At 40.6% G+C, this 21,365-nt stretch overlaps 1 protein-coding gene across 3 annotated transcripts in view; it reads right to left on the bottom strand.

Moving 5' to 3' along the window:
• Positions 1 to 21,365, bottom strand: part of exoc6b (exocyst complex component 6B) — a 107,121-nt gene that overhangs the window by 52,141 nt on the left and 33,615 nt on the right. For all 3 annotated transcript variants that reach the window (XR_013651115.1, XM_023948957.2, XM_023948959.2), the window contains exons 8-12: positions 20,622 to 20,690; positions 11,258 to 11,341; positions 9,640 to 9,686; positions 2,232 to 2,352; positions 2,082 to 2,153 (exon numbers count right to left, since the gene is read on the bottom strand). Coding sequence is in view for 2 of the 3 variants with exons in the window: in XM_023948957.2 (XP_023804725.1) it covers positions 2,082 to 2,153; positions 2,232 to 2,352; positions 9,640 to 9,686; positions 11,258 to 11,341; positions 20,622 to 20,690 (393 nt within the window). In the remaining variant the exon portion in view is untranslated. The remainder of the gene's footprint in view (positions 1 to 2,081; positions 2,154 to 2,231; positions 2,353 to 9,639; positions 9,687 to 11,257; positions 11,342 to 20,621; positions 20,691 to 21,365) is intronic.

Genomic DNA, 21,365 nt, shown 5'->3' with positions numbered 1-21,365 from the left:
ACGCCCGTCCAGTCCCAGTCAGGAGGGAAATACCAAACTTTTCAAAGTTGACCCTTAAACACTGGAGATTTCGCCGGTGGCGCCTAAATAATGCACGCTTTTTTTACTTTTCAACCGTTTACACAACTCCAATGCATCGGACGGAAAGTGTTTTGTATCGGCGCAAATCTACTTTTCTCAGCTCCTGAATCCATCAAAATTACGTTGGTTGCGTAAACGGTTGAGTTTTAGATCAGTTTTTATAAAACACCAACAAGAGGGACATTTTATTTTAGGCATTGAACAAGAAAGCAGATTTAAAATAAACATCCATAAGAAAAAATAAAAAAATTAAAAGACATGATTCCCACTGGATCATTCAACAACTGTGTTTTAGAAGTGTTCGATAGTTTTGGCGCCTGTGGAGCAGCGGTAGGGCGGTAGACCCATGATCGTAAGATTGCAGGTTCGATTCCCGCCTTGCACGCCCATGAGTGGAAGTGTCCTTGGGCAAGACATTGAACCCCACCTTGCCTCTGGTGGAAGGTTGGCGCCAGTGTTCTGCAGCGGAGCCGCCACCAGTGTGTGAATGTGTGTGTGACTGGGTGAATGGGACTGTGACTGTAAAGCGCTTTGGGTCTTCGAAAGAAGGTAGAAAGCGCTATATAAGTATACGCCATTTACCATTTAGCCCACGTTTATCAATAAATAATCAGCGACAACAAATTCTGCAAAGTAATTCCCCTACTTCTGATGATTTGTAGTTAATAATTACAGATGTACATGAATTGTATTTATTTTCTCAGATGGAGAACAACCATCTGGTTATGAAAAAACAATGAAAACAATTAAATGGACTGAGCAGTACAGTCCAGTCTGGTACGTTGAGCGTTTCTTTTATAAAACTGACATTAAGCCGGACCGAACAATCCCATCTTTGGGCCCCTCTTGGTTGTAGGTCCATAGAAAAATTGAACGGAATAGTTAGAGCAGAGCTACTCTTGAAACCCATTGATTGGCTGATAGTCATATCGACAAGCGAAAGCTCCAACAAAGCAGCTGTATTCCTCTTCGCTGACCGGAATCTTCTCTCAGACAACATTAAACGCTTTGTTTATATGAAGTACCAAAAGTCAAATGGAAAAAAAATGAGCTACTGGACGACCTCCATTGTTGTTGTTTTTGTCAGCGTCACCCCACAGGCACCGCGGCGATCCAACCTTAAGTGGAAACGCTTACTTGAGTTGCCTGGACCATTCTAAACCGGACCGTATCGGACCTGACCGTACCGCTCAGTGGAAATGAGACACAGATCTACCATCCTGTACGTTTTCCAGCAACCTCTACCCCTGTTAATTAGCTGGATTAAAAGGGCTCAGTTATTCAAAACCTAATTAAAAGAAAAGCTGGAAAACCAGCAGTAAAGGAACAATAGAAGGGTATCCAATCAACTAATTCTAACAGTATGTAAAATTAACAAACAAACCCTATTAATTATCTATTCATTTGACTTGGCTTCATGTCTTTGTTTCTCAGCAACAGTAACCAGTTCCGAAATTCAAAACCTTCATCTGATTTATGAAGCAATAAATGTTGGGCATCCCGTGTCTGAAACCCGATTTGAAAGTTTGGTTCAAAAAGGAAAAAGTCTGTCGAAAGAACGGAAAAACGCCATTCAATAGCAGCTCATCACTCCACGTGGAAGACTTGCGGCGTCGGACCTCCCAAGCACAACCTCCATGTCTTCCATAAGTCTTATTCGTGTCCCCCCCCATCCGGTCAGCACATCCCCTCCATCTCTCCTCCATTCCTTCCTCATCCATCACACTCCATCCATTCAGGTTTGTTCATTTGTGCAGCACGGGATAAACACAGTCAGATCAGTTGAGGAACTCCCATCTTTAAAACGGTTCAGAAAGAAGCCCTTTCTTTGGAGACTTGCAGCCATCCACTTAAAAAAAACCAACTAAACTTCCTTTTAAGAAGATTCATGGCCACCTGGGGGTCACAAAGGACAGCTGAACTTAAAAACACCACAGCTTTGGGAGATTAGCGAGATATTGGGGGACGGAGAGGCTCTCGGTCGTAAATCACACACGTACCTGCAGCGTATCGGCAAACAGCACCATGAGGTTCTTCAGATCCAGCACCAGGTTAGGGTCATCACAGTACGACTAAACAAGCAGAGCAGAGAGTCAGGATGTTATGGGAACGTGGCTGTTCGTCTTTCCTAAATGTGTCATTCATCATACAGAGTGCGTCCTCAGGGCAGCAACAATCTTGGAGAGTGCCAGCTCCCAAAGCTCCTCCACATAGGCTCTGTTGACCAAACCCCGGGTGGTGTGAAGGACGTGATCCTCCACAACGAAGAAGCTGAAGGAGGAAGAGGAACACTAGGAGGTTAAGAACAGTAAAAGAAACTATGTTTAGATCTGCAAATGCAGTTTTGTTGACCTAAAATGAACTTGTTTTCTGAGGGACGGGCCCATTGACGCTAAGAGATGAGCAACTGGTGAAATAGATTATTTTATGGTCATGCCACCACCAAAAACTGGCAAATTGGTGGGAAGAATGAGTCTTTTACTTCCTGGTAAACATCCAGTAAGGGTAATCTAGAGCTGAAGATTCAATCGTCACCTGACAGTCTTATTATTTAAATATATCCATGACTTATATGGATATATGAGTTATATGTATTATCATACATAAAGAAAAATAAGTTCCATACATTAGTACCATGAAACCTAACCCAAGATGGTAAATATGTCTTGTTTGATAAGTTAAATCATTTTACAAAGAATTTAATAGAGAAAATGGAGAAAAGGTTTAATGGCTGCTACTTTAGCTGGACGTGGGAGGGGCCGAGTCACAGGCTGCAATCTGTTAGCTGAAAAGCCGTAAAAATAAATGAATAAATATTAAAAAAACGTGATACAAACTGGATTATTCAGCAACTGTGTTTTAGAAGTATTCAAAAGCTGTCCCGGTTATTGAAGGAGCTTTAAAAATAACCCGTGACAGAAAAAAATCTGCGACGTAGTCACTACTTTTGATGTCTTGCAGCTAATAATTGTAGATGTTCTAAGGCTTTAAAACCTCTCACTACAAACTTTATACACTTTTTTCAGACATACATGAACATTTTTATAGTTTTTTTTCTCTCATTTAAATCAAAGTTGAAAAAATAATTCCAGTATGACCGCGATCAAAGATGTATGAAGATCTGGCAAACTGAACGCATTCGGTAAAGGAGACACAACAGGGCGGAGATTGATTGCCAAATCTATGGCTAAAAAGGACGCAGAACGCAATGTGCTTTGAACCAAAAGAAAAAAAAAAGGCATGCAAAACAGTACAAAAGAAATCTGCGAAACAGCGAGTCAGCGAAAGGTAAGAAACTATACTGCTGAAAACATCCTGGTGACTAGCAGGGCCTAAGAGAAGGATAACGGCTGAAATACTCAAAAATAAAAGCGGATATTAGCTAATTGTGCAACAATAGTAAGAAAAATATTTAGTGGCATCCTTTGTAAAATTCAATAAATGGCAATTCCTGACCATGTAAAAACTTGTAGTTCCTTTGATGATCAAAAAGCAACTCCTTGGTTAACACAAAAAAAAAAAAATCAGGCAAATTAAAGATGTTCTAAATTTCATTGCTTAGATCATTTTGTGTGGCTACAATAAATGTTTTCACCACTAACTGCTATTGTGAAATTGTTGTGCAGACTTTTACAAGCCAAGTGTGCATACTCTATTAAGGCCTTCCACTGTTTTTTGGTTGCTTAAATTCAAATTTGTGCTTTAACTGATCCCTAGAGTAGTTCACACAGAAAACCTTAATCTGTTTTCACAAGTCTTTCATTAAAGACCCACCATGGTAAAAGTGGTGTTTTATCATGTTCTTGTGACACTTTTCAGAGGACATATATCAAAAGTTGAGCTAAAAAAAAAGTTGCTTGAAAAATATATTTGCTATGCAGAAAATGCACAGGAAAGGCCACAAGTTCCCTGATAGCAGCAAAGGGGGGCCAATTTCTGATAAACCACGGCTGATCTGCAGAAAACTAGCATATTTTTCAGACTATAAGTCACTCAGGAGAATAAGTCACTGCAGCCAAAAAACGCATAATAAAGAAAAAAGAATCACATACAAGTTGCATTTTGGGTAGATTTACTTAACTATATGGAAATGTGTAAATTGGAAAATCATAACAAAGGAACAGATAATATTTGGCCAAATCCAATTGGCGTCCCTTCCCTTCCCCTTTGGCTCCTCCCTACTGTTCCAATTGTACAAGTTTATATCTAACCCTTGTGCTGTCTTGTTGGGTCAAGATGACCCCACCCTTCCATTGACGTGTTCTTCCTACCATGACAAAGGTGGATAAAGGTGGAAAGATTTCATGTAATCCGTGGACACCAGTGAAGATCACAAATCATTGAAGAAAAAAGGTTCAGAGCACTGTCTAGTGGGTCTAGATGACCCAACTCCTAACATTAACGTGCCTAGGATAGCACAAGGGATACATGCTAGTATTGAGTATTAACTTTTTTTTTTTTACTTTTTAAAGTTATAAAGCCGATGTGTATTTTCTGGGCGCTGGCAGCTACCCAATAACGTAGGTAACTGGTGACGATTGATGACATCATCGAGCAGTAGTAACGTCCAGATTTAAAGACACTATTTTTTTTCCTCATATCTCTCTCTGCTTGGAGGGATAAATGTAGGTGTAAGGAAGCAAACCGGAATCTGACTGGAATTGAATGTATTCAGGCTTCACTACCGTAGCACATTGACGTTTATTTATTTGTTTAGAAACAGGTGCCGAAATGAAGGAGTTTTTGTAATTTCCTTTCCTTTTGCCATCCAAACACACAGTGGGGGATTTCCTTCATCTTCCCACATCATTTGACACGTCTCCTCAACAAATGTCAAAGAACTTGCAACGTTCAGATTTGCTGCATGTCTGCATGTAGATGAGACAGAATGCGCGTCTGTTCTGATCCAAATTCACAAAAACGGATGTGCATTACTTTCAGGTAGTGGTGGTTTCACAGTGATGTCACTTCTATTCATCATACTGTACAACTTTTAGAGAACTCTCATTTGAGTGGAGTACTCTTCACATCAGACTTGCTTCACTTCCAAAAGTTAGAAAAGGAAAAAAAACAAAAGGTTCTAGACTGTTTAATAAACACGAAGGGATGACGAGAAAAACTGTAAACATCCGCAAATCTGATACCCGTCGTAAATTACATTCCTCGGTTCAGATCTACAGTTCTTTTCATTTAAAGCAGTTTTTTTTCAATGAGAACTGAAACTTTAAAATGACAGCAAAAATACTTTTTATTCTAATCAAAGTTGTTCTCCGTCTGGAAAGAGTCAACCAGCAGCAGCAGCGTTTCCAGCAGCTAATCACAAGCATCACTAGCATAAAACAAAATATGTCTTTGTGTGGTTATTCATATCCCCACTCTTTTTTTTTTCTCTAAAGCTTTGTTTTGTTGAAAGCTGACAGCTTTCCAGAGGAGCTGCCATGAACCTCCAGCTGGAAAATCAACCAGGAGAGACGGCCAAGCCGGCAGCACACTCGTCCAGTCAGGCGTTAAAAGACGCCGGTGTCTGAGAACGTCGCCGCTCCCTTCCATCTCGAGCTGCGCTGCTTTCTTGAACCCGCGCCCGCGAGAATGGATCGGATTGCCCGGAAAGCGGCTTGGGTTGAAGTCCACTGACAGTACGTCTCACTCAATGCCATGCCCGCTGAGGCTGCAGAGACCACAAGGAGCCGCTCTGCGGTCGCTCGGTTTCCTCGTTGTCATCACAGAGGGGGAGGGCGGCTCACTTTTTAGATTGATCGGAAACATTTTTGAGCTTTTGCCCTTCAACTGTGAAAGCTTTAATTTTAATGAGAAACTGTGATCGTACAGTGGAATTAAAGCTGGATCCTTGGGAACTGTTGGTTTAAAATTAGAGAGTCGAAACGACAGTCGACAGATATTTGTCCTGAATGGAACAGAAACTCAGACTTATTAGTTTTATTGTGATTTTATTTCAAATCTGATACACATTTAAGAAAATATGTTAGACTAAATGGTCTTTAAATAATGTTTTTTTTAGATTTTCTTAGAAACTTGATTTTTCTTTGGTAAAATGGTAAATGGCGTGTACTTGTATAGCGGTTTGTTCCCTTCTTCAAAGGCCCATAGCGCTTTTCAGCAACAGTCCTATTCACCCACCGATGGCGGCAACCTTCCACCGGAGGCAAGGTGGGGTGAAAGAAATGATGGAGATCGGGTGAAAGAGGTCATGATGACTGTCACGACCCGCCCCCCACACCGGTTACCCGATCGGTACCTGCATGCGCGAAATGCGTCTGTTTCCGATAAAGCATTTTACGACACTTACAGGTCAGGGTGCCTGTTGAGATCTGAACATTAAAATTAAACTCTTTAAATGTTTACTATAGCGCCAAAGTTTATTTAAATGAGAGAAAAGTTGAAGATCAAGACTGCAGGATCTTTACAGCGCAGGTGCCAAGTCAGACTGCACGTTTGGGTCTATCTGATTTGTAATGTGAAAATGTTTTCTTCTTTTTCTGTTTTATTTGACAGCGGTTTACTACCAAGCGTACGAGGATCCCGCCACTTCCGCCACTTTATTAACTCTGTTAACACAGCCGCATTATTAATGGTTAATTTGCCTACAAAAGTGGCTCCAGTTGCCCCGGGGGCATCCCCTTCAGAGTAAAACACCTTTAGTTATCCTCTTTTTCCATTGCATTAATGATATATTAAAAAAAAAAAAAGACCAAACAGAGAAAATGACTCCAAGCCTTACGGCTTTAATTATTTCACGCATCGTTGAGATTTACATTATGTACAACTATATAGGATAGTACAGTCTGGCACTTAGGTGACAATTTTTGTAATTCAGTCGGGGGAAGTTTTCCACACACAAATCTGTGTGAACAAAGAGTTATCCATTGGTTAAACGGCTCAGACAGTCGCAGCAGAGGCAGAACTATTGGGAAATGCTACCTTTTCTTCATTTTCTGCTCCAGAACAGCTTCTGTTATTTGTGTTGCCTGCCTCTAATGTGGCGTACAATAGTGATAATGCTCTACAAAAAGGTTTGTGCATCAGAGGAGGAATCACAAAATAGTCGCCAAAAACGTTTTTCTATTTTTTTATATATACATATATTTAAGTTTACAATGTGTGCTTTTCAGTTTAAACTCATTTTAAATTTACAATCTGTTTTTTTCATTCACTGAAAGGTTCTGTAATATGACTTATTTAGGTGAAAGCTTAGCCAACTAGCATTCAATTTACTTGAAATTCTCCATAATTCATCTAAATACTGTCGCTTGTGCAAAGCTAGTGGTTTTCCATCCATCTATCCCTCTCCTCTGCATCTTCATCACTTACACCAACCACCCTCCTGTCCCTCTCTACATCCATAAACAGTCAGAAACTCTACGGCCACCTCTCCTAAACACTTTCATTCTTCTACAGGCATGTGGTCAGACTCAACCGCCTTTCCACTCTTCATCCTCTTTGATGTCTTCCTCACTTCAGCCTTCACAATCTTTGCTACGTTCCGCGCCACAACATCCATCTCTTCTCGGCTCTCTAAAGGCCGTGTCACGTAGCAAATATGTACATTTTGCACACAGATGAAAATTGGTCATGCGTGAATATACGTGGGAAAAGTGAGTTGTTTTTGCGTGGACCTCTCACAGATGTATCACAAATGGACCATCCAAAGTATAAACAAATTAAAACATCCACCATGCCTGTGTTCAACCAAAATGCGTAATTCTCAGCCATGTCAACAGCTCAAAACTGAATTCACGTAAAGATACTTTGGCTGAAAAACCTTGACAGACGTCTGCGCACATCGACGAATGACGAACGCAAGAAACACTCGTGAATTACGTGTATCACTAATGTATCACAAACGAATCATACATGGAGAATGGGCATGATGTACATAGTGGCTGTGTGACATGCCCTTAACATTTTCCTTAATCATCAGCTCCTCAAAGTTGTCCTTCCATCTTCCCATCACACTTGTGGAACCTGTCAACACATCTGTCCTTGTTTCCCCCAATCACCACTATCTCCCCAGTGGTGGTACCCTTTGAACACCTCATTCATCTTCTTCCACAGGTCCTCCTACTTGGGAGGCAAAACCGCTGACAACACTCAACATCGCACCTTTAACTTCCAACTTTTAAACTCTTCACCCTATCTGATGCTCTCTTCACTTCCAGGACATTCTTATCAAACTCCTCCTTCAGGACTTTTCCTCTTTCCTCCCACACCAGGATTAAAACATGAACTGGTAGGTTCCATTTGTGGCTGAATGATTGAGTTGGCTCTGAATGCCCTCCGTGACACAACACTCAGCTTGTAGTTGGACCTGGATTCCCTTATGGTTATGTTCAAAATATCAAGCACACACATTTCAAAAACAGCTGCTAATGCTGGTTTTACCACATTCAATGGGAGTTGGACTGAGCAAAGGCATTGACTGTTAATGAGGACTGGACTGAAGATATAGTCGCTCACCACTTTTTTGCCATTTCTTTGCAACATGAATGCCACCATGTTGGAGCCAGCGGTATCAGTGATCGATTCCGGAGCAGTCCAAGCCAACGTTTCTATGGCAAACACTCTCACTAGAAGGAGCTTGTTGGAAGCCCACACCCCTGCCACTCTGAAGTGGGCAAAATGGTCAAACATTTTGAACGTCGGACGTGGGGGACGGTAAGCACCGCCTACTTTTTATTAAGGCATCTGATTGGCCAGTTTAGAACTTGAAAAACTTGAAGAAGAAAAAACCGGGGGGGGGGGGGGGGGGGGGGAGAGATAAGGATTATTTGGAACACATTAAAAAAATGGTATCAGATCAAGAATGGTTATTCTGACAGCTATAAAGAGTGAGTAACGGCTGTTTATTTCTCTATAGAAGTCTATACATTTTGGCTTCTTGAAGCCAGTGGTCATAAACAGCCAATGTGTAAAATTGAGGGAATTGATCCTACTACTTCCAAAAACGTCATGCCTCCATGATCCGTTTTTATTGCTTTTTGGAGTTTTTTCTCTAGATGAGAACGACAGACAGGAAGGTGTCTTATCCCGTCTGCGATCGTATGTCCACCCAGGTATGTTTATCGAAGCGTCTGCTCCGTTCAGACAGACAGTAGAACAGCAGTAAATCCACCGTCGCGGCATCATCAATCAGCTGCGAGTGGGTGTGTAGGCTTAAGGCTCTTATTGAGATGGGAGGATAGAGGAGAGCAAAACCCGCAGGGACGGTGAGGGCTAGTGGACTGAAAAAGAGACGTCAAACTGTCAAGAGAAACTTAAAAGTAATAAAAGGAGGTGTTGCTGAAAGTCCTGTTCGTTCCCATTCAAGCTTTCTAACTCTAAGGGTGCCAAGTTACACACAGACTTCCAAAACACAGCGAGGAAAGATAGATGGAAGATGAAAAAGCAGAACAAGACTATGAAATGACCCATCAGGCATCAGGAAAGTTCTTGCTGCACTTTCTGAAAAACACCAGAAGTATCTTGAAACTGCTGTGATACATCAAGCAAGTATCAAGATGTTTCTTCACGGCTGAAAACGCAGAAGACGAGCAGACTTACCCAACAATCTGATTGAAGTACCGCCGGTATCCCTCCAAGGTCTCGTGCTACAAAAAGAAACAGATGAACTTAAGGGGGGGGGGGGTCTCTGGAAAAATGTGAGTGACTAGATGACATTCTCCAAATCTTGATGTGGATATGGACTTTGGAGAACTTTAGACTGGCCTAGACCTGTTCTGACTTAAGCAGGGAAACCTTTAGACAACTGCAGGATGGGAATCCTTGAATCCATCATTTGTACTCCACCAGGTGAGATCAGACATGGAGCTCCAGGTGGAGGGAGATCGTCAGGGATCTTGAATTTCTATTATTTTCTAATAATTGCTCCAACAGTTACTCTCTTCTAATTAAGCTGCTTGTTTACTGTAGTTCGGAGTCCTTCAGGTTTACAATCTTGTCCCTGGTGTCCCTCGACAGCTCTTCGGCCTTTGATCATAGTGGAGTGGTCGCAGTCTGACGTTTTAGGGGTGAGCACAGCTGTATATTAAACAGACAACTCTTTCAAACAGGTGACATGAATACAGGTAACCAGTGGAGGATAGAAGAGCTTTTTAAAAAAGAAGAAACTGGTCTGTGAGGGGCAGAATTATGCAAATTAATAATTAAAAATGTGATTTCCGAGAATATTATTGTACAACCTGTCTCTGACGGGTTTCTAAGATGAACATTACAGACCTCACTCTTCCTTTTTAGGATAGGACCATTTATATCAACAGACTACAACTCTTTGTTTTCTTCACAATTGTCACTTTTAAAGTATTTATAATTTCTTTAATAATAGTTTCTAAAACATATTTTTTCAATGCAAAAGGGTCTAATTTGTATTGTACTTTATATTCATTAGATAAAAGATCTTGTTAGAATACAATGTAAACAATTATGGGTTTTTTTAGCAAACAAACTTCTGCTTTTTTGCTACAGTGATGATTTTCTCTGATGATACTTAAACATGTCTTTTTTAGTCTAACATTTATTTTCTGCACATCTTCCGCATCCTTTCAGCTCATATACCATCGCTGGCATCAAAATGTTCAGCTCCTTCAGGACTAAAATGATCTTACTTTTAGAATATTCAACTTTTTTATTGCCAAAAACCCAAAATAATCCTTGAAAAAGTTCTGCTTGTTGGGAGCTGGAACTGTTTTATCTAGTAAAATGTAGTAAAGTCTTGTTTGCCTTTTTGTCCCCCAACGACATTGGAAACTTTTTAATATTACTGGAACCAGCGTTTTACTTAACACTTCTATCCGGTATTATGACTTATAAGCAATGTTTAGCATCTTTTATTTAATGATTTATTTTTAATTTTCTTTTGTGAGTTTGACTAAGAAAAGTGAACTTGGATGGTTTGGTTTTGATGTCGTGCATTATTCACTCACTCATTTGTAAAGGCCTTTAAAGAAATTGACTTTTTCCAAAAAATGCGAGCATAAAGAGATGCATTTAGTTTGAGCTTAAACCATTTTCAGGCTTATTTGAAACTAATTCCTTGAGTGGGGGGGGGGGCTTCTCCGTGAATCCAGGCTAAGTGTGAGTCGGGAGCAGGGGTGTGCGGGTGAGGTTAGAGGTGTGTGAACAGCAGAGTGCCTCCACACGGTGAGTGGCAGTGCAGTCGTACCATGTTAGAGTGGGGCTGCAGCACCAGGCGAGCCTGTTTCCTCCTCTGCTTTCTGTAGTAGTTCTCAAACACATCACGCAAACCCTACAAAACAAACGGGGGGTGAGACACAGAGGACACAACCTCAACTTAAAAACACACAAGAGTGATGTTAGAACCAGAAATACGTATTTTAGTCAATTACCATCGTACAGCAGTTGAACATTTTTGAAAAATATGTGGTCTATAGGATAACTGAGATAGAAATTCTTAAACCAGCAAAAATATTAACCTGAAGACGGATTTTTTCTGATTTCTAAAGGCATAAAGTTCTCCTATTTTTAATTTTAATCCTTGTATTTCGTTTATTACTAACAAAATAGGGGAAAAAAAGGAAAATATCGTAAATCGAGTCAGAAACGTCCCCAAAAAAATGTCTCTTTTTGCATGTAATTATATAAATTTACCCCAAAGTTCATTTTCTGTCAGTTGTCTCAATGTTCTTAATGGTTTTGCCATGTTTTGCTTTCAATTCCATACTTACTAGTGAAAAAAAACATTTTTTTTCAGTTTGTTCGACAAAACAATGCAGTATTGTGCCTTACATGATTCTAGCCACTAAACAAAAGACACCCTTCAGTTAAACATAAAATCCATTTGTCTTATACAAAAAAAAATATCTTTTTTAACCACATTTGAATAATAATTTTCACCAGTTTGGGGCAAAACTGAAAACTAACCAAAGTAAATATATACTTTTTCAATGTCTTCAGATTTTAGGAGCTACTCTGCTCTGTAGAGCAGGAAAAGTGTCTAAAAGTGGCAGCATAGACAATAAAATCTCCCACAATTTGAAGTTTGCAGTGGAGGTTTTCAAGCTTTTTAAGAAAATGTGTTTTCAGATTTTTAATCCGTTTCTGATAAACCTTTATTTTTGTTTTTTTAGACATAAATGAACAATTAAAACTATAGTTTGCAGAAAGAGAAAATACTAAATAAAATAAAAATTGTGTGGGAATTTCATTTTTTAGGCTCCAATTGTTCTTTTATTTTTCAGAATTATAAAAACGTTTTGTCCACTTTAAAAAAAAAAGAACTTTTCAAACTTTGAAATACACAAAGTTCTTAGTACTGGTTTATGTTCTATTAACAAGATTTCTAAGGAGATGCAACAGGTGTTAAGAAGAAGAACGCCAAAATATCAGCAAGAGTTAGTGGATTAGTGTCGCACCAAACCAACCATCAATCTCATGGTTTTGACGACTGTCTGGCATGAAGATGAGGGAAATTCCTCTGGGAAGAAACAAAGAATACTCAAACTCCTTCAAATAACCAGAGAATAAAACCAAACTATTTTACCACAAAGTAAAACTCTTTTCTCTGTCTTCTTTAGGTCAGGGCTGAGATAAAGCTCAGAACTTTCCAGATATCATGAAAAAGCTACTGACCAGACCTCCAGAGTAAACAGACGTATCTGCACTGCTCTGTCCTGACCGCCAACCTGCTACCATTGATAGAGTCGTAGGAAAACAAATGACGGCATTGGGTTGGACAAAACATGCTAACCTGGGCTTTCCTCTCTCATCCACTCTGCTTGTTCTACCTTAAGTAGACTTCCTGACCTAAGTCCAAGTCTAAAGCCTTACAACCGTCCTTATGGGTGGACGCGGGCAGTCTGCAGGTTTAAAACTGGCAAACCTGTACAGTATTGAGGTCCTAGACTGCTCAGGGAACCCGTAGAGCTAAAACGTTCATGCAACATTAGACAACACACAAGGGTAATACGTAAGGGTGAAGTAGGTGCATCGCTGGTGTGTTGTACATCATATGTGCGTGCAACATACATTACTCTGATTACTTTCAATACACTCATCAAACACATGTCACTCATATGTTGTATTTTTATGATGTCCAATACGGTGATCGACAAGCCTCAAGAGAACTATGACCCTCGACAAGACCAGACAACCCAATACGGGTCAACCACTGCGATTAACACCTTGAGTGAGGAAAGTCCTCTCATAGCTAAAAGGTTGTCCTTCTGTTTAATTTTACCTTTTCCTCGCACTTGGCAGCATCTGAATTGCACTTTTATTGCTGCAAGGAGATCACAAGTTATCTTGCGTTATCCTCGCCTGAAGAGCCTGCCTTTTACCAGCTTCACATGGGCATAAATCCGTCTGTACACAGAGATGGACGTTCTGAGAAAGGAATTCAGGGGAACCGGAGGGGAAAACAACAGATTGATTCATAGGAATGAACAAGCAGAGAAAAAACTAAAACGAATAAACCAGAAAATGTGGCCAAATCCTCCCCAAACCCAACTTTTGATGCTGAGCATCAGGCAGGAAAGGTTTGGCCCCATTTACCTTGAAATGACTCATCCATGGGATGGAATAAAGATGGTTAAACTCTCAATCTTTGTTGTTTATTTGAACTCCAACCAAGAGTCGACATGTTTTAAACTGTAAATAAAGAAGCCTTCCAACAGTACAGGCCTCATACAGGCCTTGTTGCAAAAAGACAAATTTACCTGAAGATACGTTGATGAATTTATGATTTGGTTTCCAAAGTTCCTGTCTCAACTTTATTTTTAATGATGGAACTAAAACAAAAAAACATAACTGATGCTAGCTACCCTTAAGAACGGTAATCAGTTCAGATGAAAACGAGCCAACCATCACTTAACACTGATATCAATCCAGGATTAGGTTGCAGCAGCAGTCTAAGCAGATATCTCCAGAATTTCTTTTCCCCAACCACTTCCTCCAGCTCCTCTAGGGGACCCTGAGGCGTTCCCACACCAGTCGAGAGACGTAGTCTCTCCAGCATGTCCTGGGTCTTCTCCGAGGCCTCAGCCCAGAGGGACATACCCAGACCACCTCCCCATGGAGGCGTCCAGGAGCCCACCAAACTGGCTCCCCTTAATGTGGAGAAGTCTGTCACCTATAGACCTACGTCCTCTTTTTCAAAACTACAAAAGCTTTAAAAATCGTTTTATGGGCTCCAAACTCACTATTCTCACTTTAGAGAATTAGCTTTGTGATGGAATGAATTGTGACTGCAGAGTCAGACATGTTCACGTTAAGTTATCACACATTTCCATCCAGTCTGTAAATGTCTTTCTTCCAACATTTCTCCACAGCATCTGATCTTGGAGTGCTTGCAGACAGAAATGTAACTGCAGTTGATCCTTTGCTAATGTACAACTCTCACCATGTCAGAATTTTATTAAAAAGACAGCTTAAATTTTCATCAACTGCAGTCGTGGCGAGTCCACACGTCTTCAGAAAAGACCGCTTTAGTGTCTGAAAGTTAAAAGACAGGACTCTGCTGCAGCAAAAACCCAGTCAAGATCAACAAGTTCTTTGGACTACAAGAAGTATAACAGGGTTACAGATGGGACCACGAAGCCAACACATAAGAGAACGATTAGGAACTTAGACAGGGAGTGGTTCGATTCCAGAACCATCACCACTTCTGCCCAACACATGCAAACCTGGAACAAAACTTTCTATTCTCCATATTTTTTGAAAAACAAACAGAAATACATGACAGATCTCGATATGTTCCAACTATTCTGAACTGTGATCAATACCAGGGGAACTTTGCTCTCATAAGTGAGACCAACAATGGATGTCTTTCCATACTGGCCACTTGTTCTCAAAGATCCATCAGAACTTCATGGAGTCTTTGTCTGCACCAACAAGATGTTTCTGAAGTGGGTTGACATCAAGTAGACGTAAGGAGGCAATATTAAGGCCTGAATAAAAAAGGGATGCTGATCTTATTCAAGAAAAAATATTGAGGTGGAACTTTTAAATGGAAAGGGTATTGGACATTCTTGTCTCACCGAGCCTTTGAAAATTGTTCAAAACCCAATACTGCTTTACCAGTTTACATAAAATCTAATCGATTTAAATCTTTTGGGTGTGTATTTAAAAAAAAGACTTTGTAAAATACACTACACAGGATCCGGGGGACTTATTTTAAATACGTTTTTGTGTTTTCAATAAGTATTTCTGACAGGGTTCCAAAAAATTCAAGTTTAGGACCACGCTGTTAGGCCAATTACCCTAATCCAGAGCAGAATTCAAAAGCAGATTTACAGCTGATTTCATGGTCAAACTGAAAAAAAGTCGCAGCCAAATCTCTGCCCCTTCGTTGGAACCTACGGTGGACCTGAAGTGCAAATCACATCAACAAATCAGTCCACGCAAAAACATTTTAAAGACCAGAATGGCAATTTAGAAAAGCAAAATGAATAATAAAAAAGCAGCATACAATTTTAGAAACCGAAACAAAATTCCAGAAACTAAAACACAAAAAAATATGAAAAGCCGAAAGCAAAAGTAAGACAAAATCAAAACAAAATGTTAAATAAGAAAAATACATTTAATAAGAAACCGGAAAAGGTAGGCTTTATGTAAAATTGTTTATCAGATAATGATATCCAGTTTGACTTCATGCCAAATAATTTCCTGTTGAAATCATCCAATCAGAGATGTCCCATAGTACCTACCTCTTCTGGTTTCTGTTGTTTTCTTAACATTTTATTTTGAATGTCAGCTTCTAAGCTAAAGCTCTGATGTTAAAAGGGTAAAACAACTCAGGTTAACATGACAGGTTAATAATCAGATGTTAATAGGTTTATGAGCTGTCACTCCACATTTAATGCATTTGCATGACTCTTGTTAAGATCTCAACTGTGCTTTTGTAAATTTAAGGACTTCTTTCTTGTTATGCATTGGTGGTGGAAATGGGATTAGCCCGCACTGAACCAGCATTTATTAAGTTAAGTTTAGTCCTCATCTATCCCATATACCAAAGACAAAAATGTATACAAACAATTAATAGAAAGTTTAGCCTCAAATACAAAATTCAACTCTATTTATATAGTGCTTTTCATGCTACAGAGCATCTCAAAGTGCGTCCCAGAAAGAAAAAAAAGAAAAATATAGTAGTGAAAATAATAAACATAGTACAAATAATACAAATACAAAAATAAATAAATTAATAAAAACACATAAAAACCCAACACATACACATCCCACCATTACTATCAAAACAAATCGAATTAGTTGTTAAAATTTTATAAAAATCAAAGAAAAACATGTGGACAAGTAAAAACTATGTAAAAGCTTTACTAAGGTTTTCTTAAAAACCTCCACAGTGGCTGAAGCCCTCACGCCCTCAGGCAGGCTGTTCCACAGGCGAGGCCCACAGTGCTGAAATGAGGCCTCGCCGTGGGTTTTAGCTCTGACCTTTGGGGCCACCAGCAGACCTGCACATGTGGACCTGAGGGACGGTCATAGACTAAAAGTAAATCTGATAAAAATGAGGGTCCAGTTCCATTTAAACTTTTATAAACTAATAAAAGAACCTTAAAAATCGATCCTAAAGCTGACTGGGAGCCAGTGCAAAGACTTCAAAATTGGAGTAATGTGCTCCTTCTTTCTGGTTCTGGTTAAAAGGCGTGCAGCCGAATTTTGAACAAGGTGCAGCCGGTTGATAGTATTTCTCTTAATACGAGAAAGAAAAGCATTACAATAATCTGTCCTAGATGTTATAAAAGCATGGATTAATATTTCAGCACTGGCTTTGGAGAGAAAGGGTCTCACTCAGGCAACATTTCTAAGAGGATAAAATGCAGTCTTTGTAACTTGGTTTGCGTGTGCTTCAAAGGTAAGATCTGCATCTAAAATCACACCGAGGTTTCTGACTTTACTGCACTCATTCTGATTAAAAGTCGATAAACAGGATTGGACCCTTTCTCTCTCAGCTTCAGGACCAACAAATAAAATGTCAGTTTTGCTCATACAAGGGGTTTATACAAATAGACTCCTCATGTGTGAGAAGATTCATAGCCCCCTACTGTAACTGTCAAATCTGTCCATCACAAGAGGCCTTTAGCTCTGATCCGTTTTGTTCAGCTGCTGGACAGGATATAAGTCATGACAGCTTTTCTACCGTCCTCAGCTGTTTAGCCAACTTAAGTTTGACCAAAGTCCTTCAGGACTATAAATTGTTGAAGCTCCACACAGGTAACTGTTGTAAGACTCGTGAAACCGATTCAAAGATGTTGTCCAACACTAATGCCACGTTGTGTCTTCAGAGAAAACACCTTCAAACAGACTCTCTCTGGGCAGTAATCCACCAGTGACGGCGAAACTTTCCCTCTGCAGCCTGTTGGGCTTCAGGCCCGTCTGCAAACCCAACAACTCTTTTTCAGATTTCTCACTGTAAAGTGTGCAACAAAGGAGGATTGTTCAGGACTGACAATGAATGGAAAGTCGTGGACAAGAAACAGGGAAAGACGAGAAGGAATACAGAAAGAGAAAAGAAAAAAAAATGGAGAAAGTGGAGGTACTGATTACAAATGGGATTCTTCATCCAGGTTTGCTAGACAAATAAACCAAAGTGTCAAAAGTGTGTTCATGCGGTACAAGTTGTTCCAACAAACCGCCTGTGTGAGTTTGTAATTTTCCAGACGACCCCAACAAACGCAGCAAAGTTTCCCTCAGATTCTTGTTTCTTGTCTTTCGTTCTGCCACTTTTTTCCTCCATTTTGACCCAAGTACAAACAAATTCCAGGAGGAAAGCGAAAGAAAAGAAACAACAGAGATGAATGAGTGGGTGAAGCTGACCCCTGAGGTAATCGGGTCGATCCTTTCGACACCTTCCTGAGGCACAACGCACTCCTTTCCCTTCTGTTCAATCTCAGCCTTTTTCTGCCCTGCCCTCTCTCCCTTTCTTCCTGTTTTTGCTACTTCAACCTCTCTGTGACCCTTCTCCTCCATCAGCTGATTCACTCTCTCCTCCATCCTTCCTGCAACTTGCCGTTATCCTCCTTCCTTCTGACAAACTCTTATTCATCACCTGACTTCTACACAGTCTTTGCTTTTAATTATTCTTCTCAATTTCTTTTTTGAACCATTCTTTCTAAATTTACCCTGAAGTTTCTGAAATCACCGCTTCGTTTCTGTGGTTTCATGTCTTTCCAAACTGTTCACCTGTGATTTTTACAGCATATTTATGACGACTGGTTTGAATCTGCTGACGGGGTGGGTGGTAGGGCTGTGAGGAGTATCTGAATACTATGGTAGTGCATCAATTCATTGACTTCATTGATTTATATTCCTACGATCTAACCAGGTCAATCTGTCTGTGGCAGATTGTTAATAGAATTGAATCGGATCAACCAAGTGAGTGGAAACTAGGGGTGTAATGGTTTGTTTTAACAGTGTTTCGATTCATATCATGAGATGTTCTTGACAATACGATTCCTAATCAATATTGGTTAAATTTGAACGGTTCGATCTGATTCCGGAGGGATCCAGAACGTCTTTAGCCGCCAAAACTTCAAGCAGTGTGACTTGGAGAGAAATACCTGGAACTGAACAGTAAAGGTGAAGTTTTCCAGATTCCTTGGATTTCTTCAAGATCATCAAGTGTCAATTAAATACGTGTCTGAACAAACAAGTAAACGAGAATGAATGTCAAATCCATTCACTTTTTAGTTTCCTAAATTTCAGCCCACTGTTTTTTTTCCATCCATCTTCCTCCGCTTATCCGGGACCGGGTCGCGGGGGCAGCAGACTGAGCAGAGATGCCCAGACTTCCCTCACCTCAGCCACTTCCTCCAGCTCCTCTGGGGGGACCCCGAGACGTTCCCTGGCCAGCCGAGAGACGTAGTCTCTCCAGCGTGTCCTGGGTCTTCCCCGGGGCCTCCGCCCAGTGGGATGTTTTTTTTTCCACATCAAAATAATCCAAAGGGAACATTATCGGAACATTCTGGCACACTGTACGGTCAGGTCTTTGCTAAATTCAAAGTGTTTCCACCCATTGGACTAGAAGGATGGACTGATCCATTTTCGCTGTCATCCAGTTGGATGACTACCAATTTGCCTTGGATGAATCAATCTGGGTGGATCTTATAGTAAAATAAACGTACCATGTTCTCAATCCAAATAGTATCCCATTGAAAATTTCACAGTTACGACTTTTTTCTTGTTAATTTATGACTTTAAACTTGTTTTATTAAAAAATGCGTCGTACTTAACTTAAAGCGTCTGGGCTCTCGTCTTTTGAGGTTTTGGTATGTCTGTAAAGTTTTTCCAAACATACCTTTGTCCTAATCACTTTAAAAATGGGTAAACTTACAGGATGCCTTCATTTGGACTCCGCTGACGAATTCTGATGGTTTCTAATCTGTGAATCTGTCCGTGTTTAGCGTGAAGGAGGGGAGGAGATCCGAATTTTTACTTTACGTTTTTTTGATAAAAACGAGGACAAAAATGATTTTTTCTCTTTTCTCTCTCAAACTCCAAATGTGCCTTTTTGCTATAATATTTACAACTATTGTTTGTTTTCGGGTTTACGTCTGTGGATTATTATTTTCAAATACATCTTAACAAATAGACATTCATTTGAGTCATTGAAGCAAAGAAAATTTGGAATTTTCATTGAACAAAAATGCAGCCTTGGCAGCTGTTTTTAGGTCGTTTTTGTTTAACTTTTAGCTTCAACAGATGAAAAAGGTTGTTTAGGAAGTTAAGCATTTAAACTGATGGAGAACAAAGTTATCATTTTTAAGTGAGATTATTTTGGAGTAAATCCCACTGGTTTAGACTTTTTTGGTCATTTTTGTAGATGAAGGAGGTTTATTTTTAGCTCCTCTCTTCTGACATATTTCCAGCTGGTTTTCCTCTCCTTAAAGCTCTTGTGCTTCTTCCTCTAACCCAAAACTTTCCTCTCTTTCCCCCCCTTTAAGCTCTCTCATTCTTGTGCTCTTTGTCATCTTTCCCCATCGTACCCTTTCCCTAACCTCCATCCCTCCTTTCTGCTCCCCGCCTCCATCCCTCCGCTGCCTTTTCTCTTTCCTGTCAAAGTTCATGCACTTCCTGTTGCCCTGCCAGAGAGCCCCTCAGACAGGCTGAGTACAAACACCCCGACCGTGTGGCCTCGCTGGCCCGGTCGCGGCCCCCGCGGGCCTGCGCACTCGGGCCGACCCCAAATGTGCTGCTGACCCGGTGGCGGCCCGGTCAACACCTCCACCCGTGTCGCTCTGACTCAGGCTGAGATTAGACACGCAGGTTCTCTCAGCGGCGGGCTGGAGGAGCGCCAGGAGCTGGAGGCCTCATCCCATCCAGAAGCAGTCGCCAGCCTTTCAGCGCACCGACGCTGGTCAGAGCCACAGGATAATAATGTCACGAGTCCATGAGCAAAGCAGCTCCTCAGCACACATATCACACGGGGGGAGGACAACATCCCACTCACAGAAACGCTGTTTCAATGAAGCAATGCCGTGGATGAAACAAAAGCAGCACAAGAGGAGAGGAGCAAAAAAAAACAAACAAAAGAAACCAGAGGAATATAGACTCACCAGAACAGTGTAGATGTGCAGACAGCGGTAAACCGGAGAGAAGTCCACCAACTCCTGAGCTCCGGAGACCTGCAGGGAAAATCCAAACCAACAAAGGTCTTAGTGACAACTTCCCTATCGGGTGAAAACGAGCCGTAAGCGGGGCAAAACATGGGTAAACCTGTAGGCGGGCAGACGAAATGTAAAGGTCGCAGTCCGCTCAGTGAACCCGAAAAATGAGCGGGAACAAGCTATTTCTTTTCTATGGCAATGCTGCCGGCGCAGAGTTGAAGTGAACGCTTTGACAAGATGTAAGAGGGTGATACATAACTTAAAACTTAAAAAAAAAATCCTTTACCCTTCTGTTATTAAAGGGCCTACCATGCAAAATCCACTTTTTGATCTTTTAAGAGTTTTATAATGTTAATTCCTCACGATAAACAACTCTAAAGTGGAATTTTGATCCATTCCCGCATTTATAAGTACTCCTTCAAGAACCTGCGCTTAGCACCAGCCTCTCCCAATCCATGAAAATGAGTGGATTCTCACATTGTGACATCACAAAGTGAGGAACAGCCCCTTCCAACAGGAATCTGCACACACGTCCACTTTCTCATTGGAACTAGTGGTGATGGGCTAAACGCTTTCATTTTAAATACACGATATGCACATCCATCTCTGCAAAAGATCAGACGTTGTTCAAACTCGTGGGCGAAACGCAGATGCGCTGCCGAGACCGATTCTAGGTTGACGTCACGAAACGAG

The sequence above is a fragment of the Oryzias latipes genome, chromosome 18, assembly GCF_053564925.1.
Source record: "Oryzias latipes strain Hd-rR chromosome 18, Olatipes_Hd-rR_3.1".
Classification (NCBI taxonomy): domain Eukaryota; kingdom Metazoa; phylum Chordata; class Actinopteri; order Beloniformes; family Adrianichthyidae; genus Oryzias; species Oryzias latipes.
The sequence above is the reverse complement of the archived record's forward strand: the minus strand, read 5'-3'. Positions and strand labels throughout refer to the sequence as shown.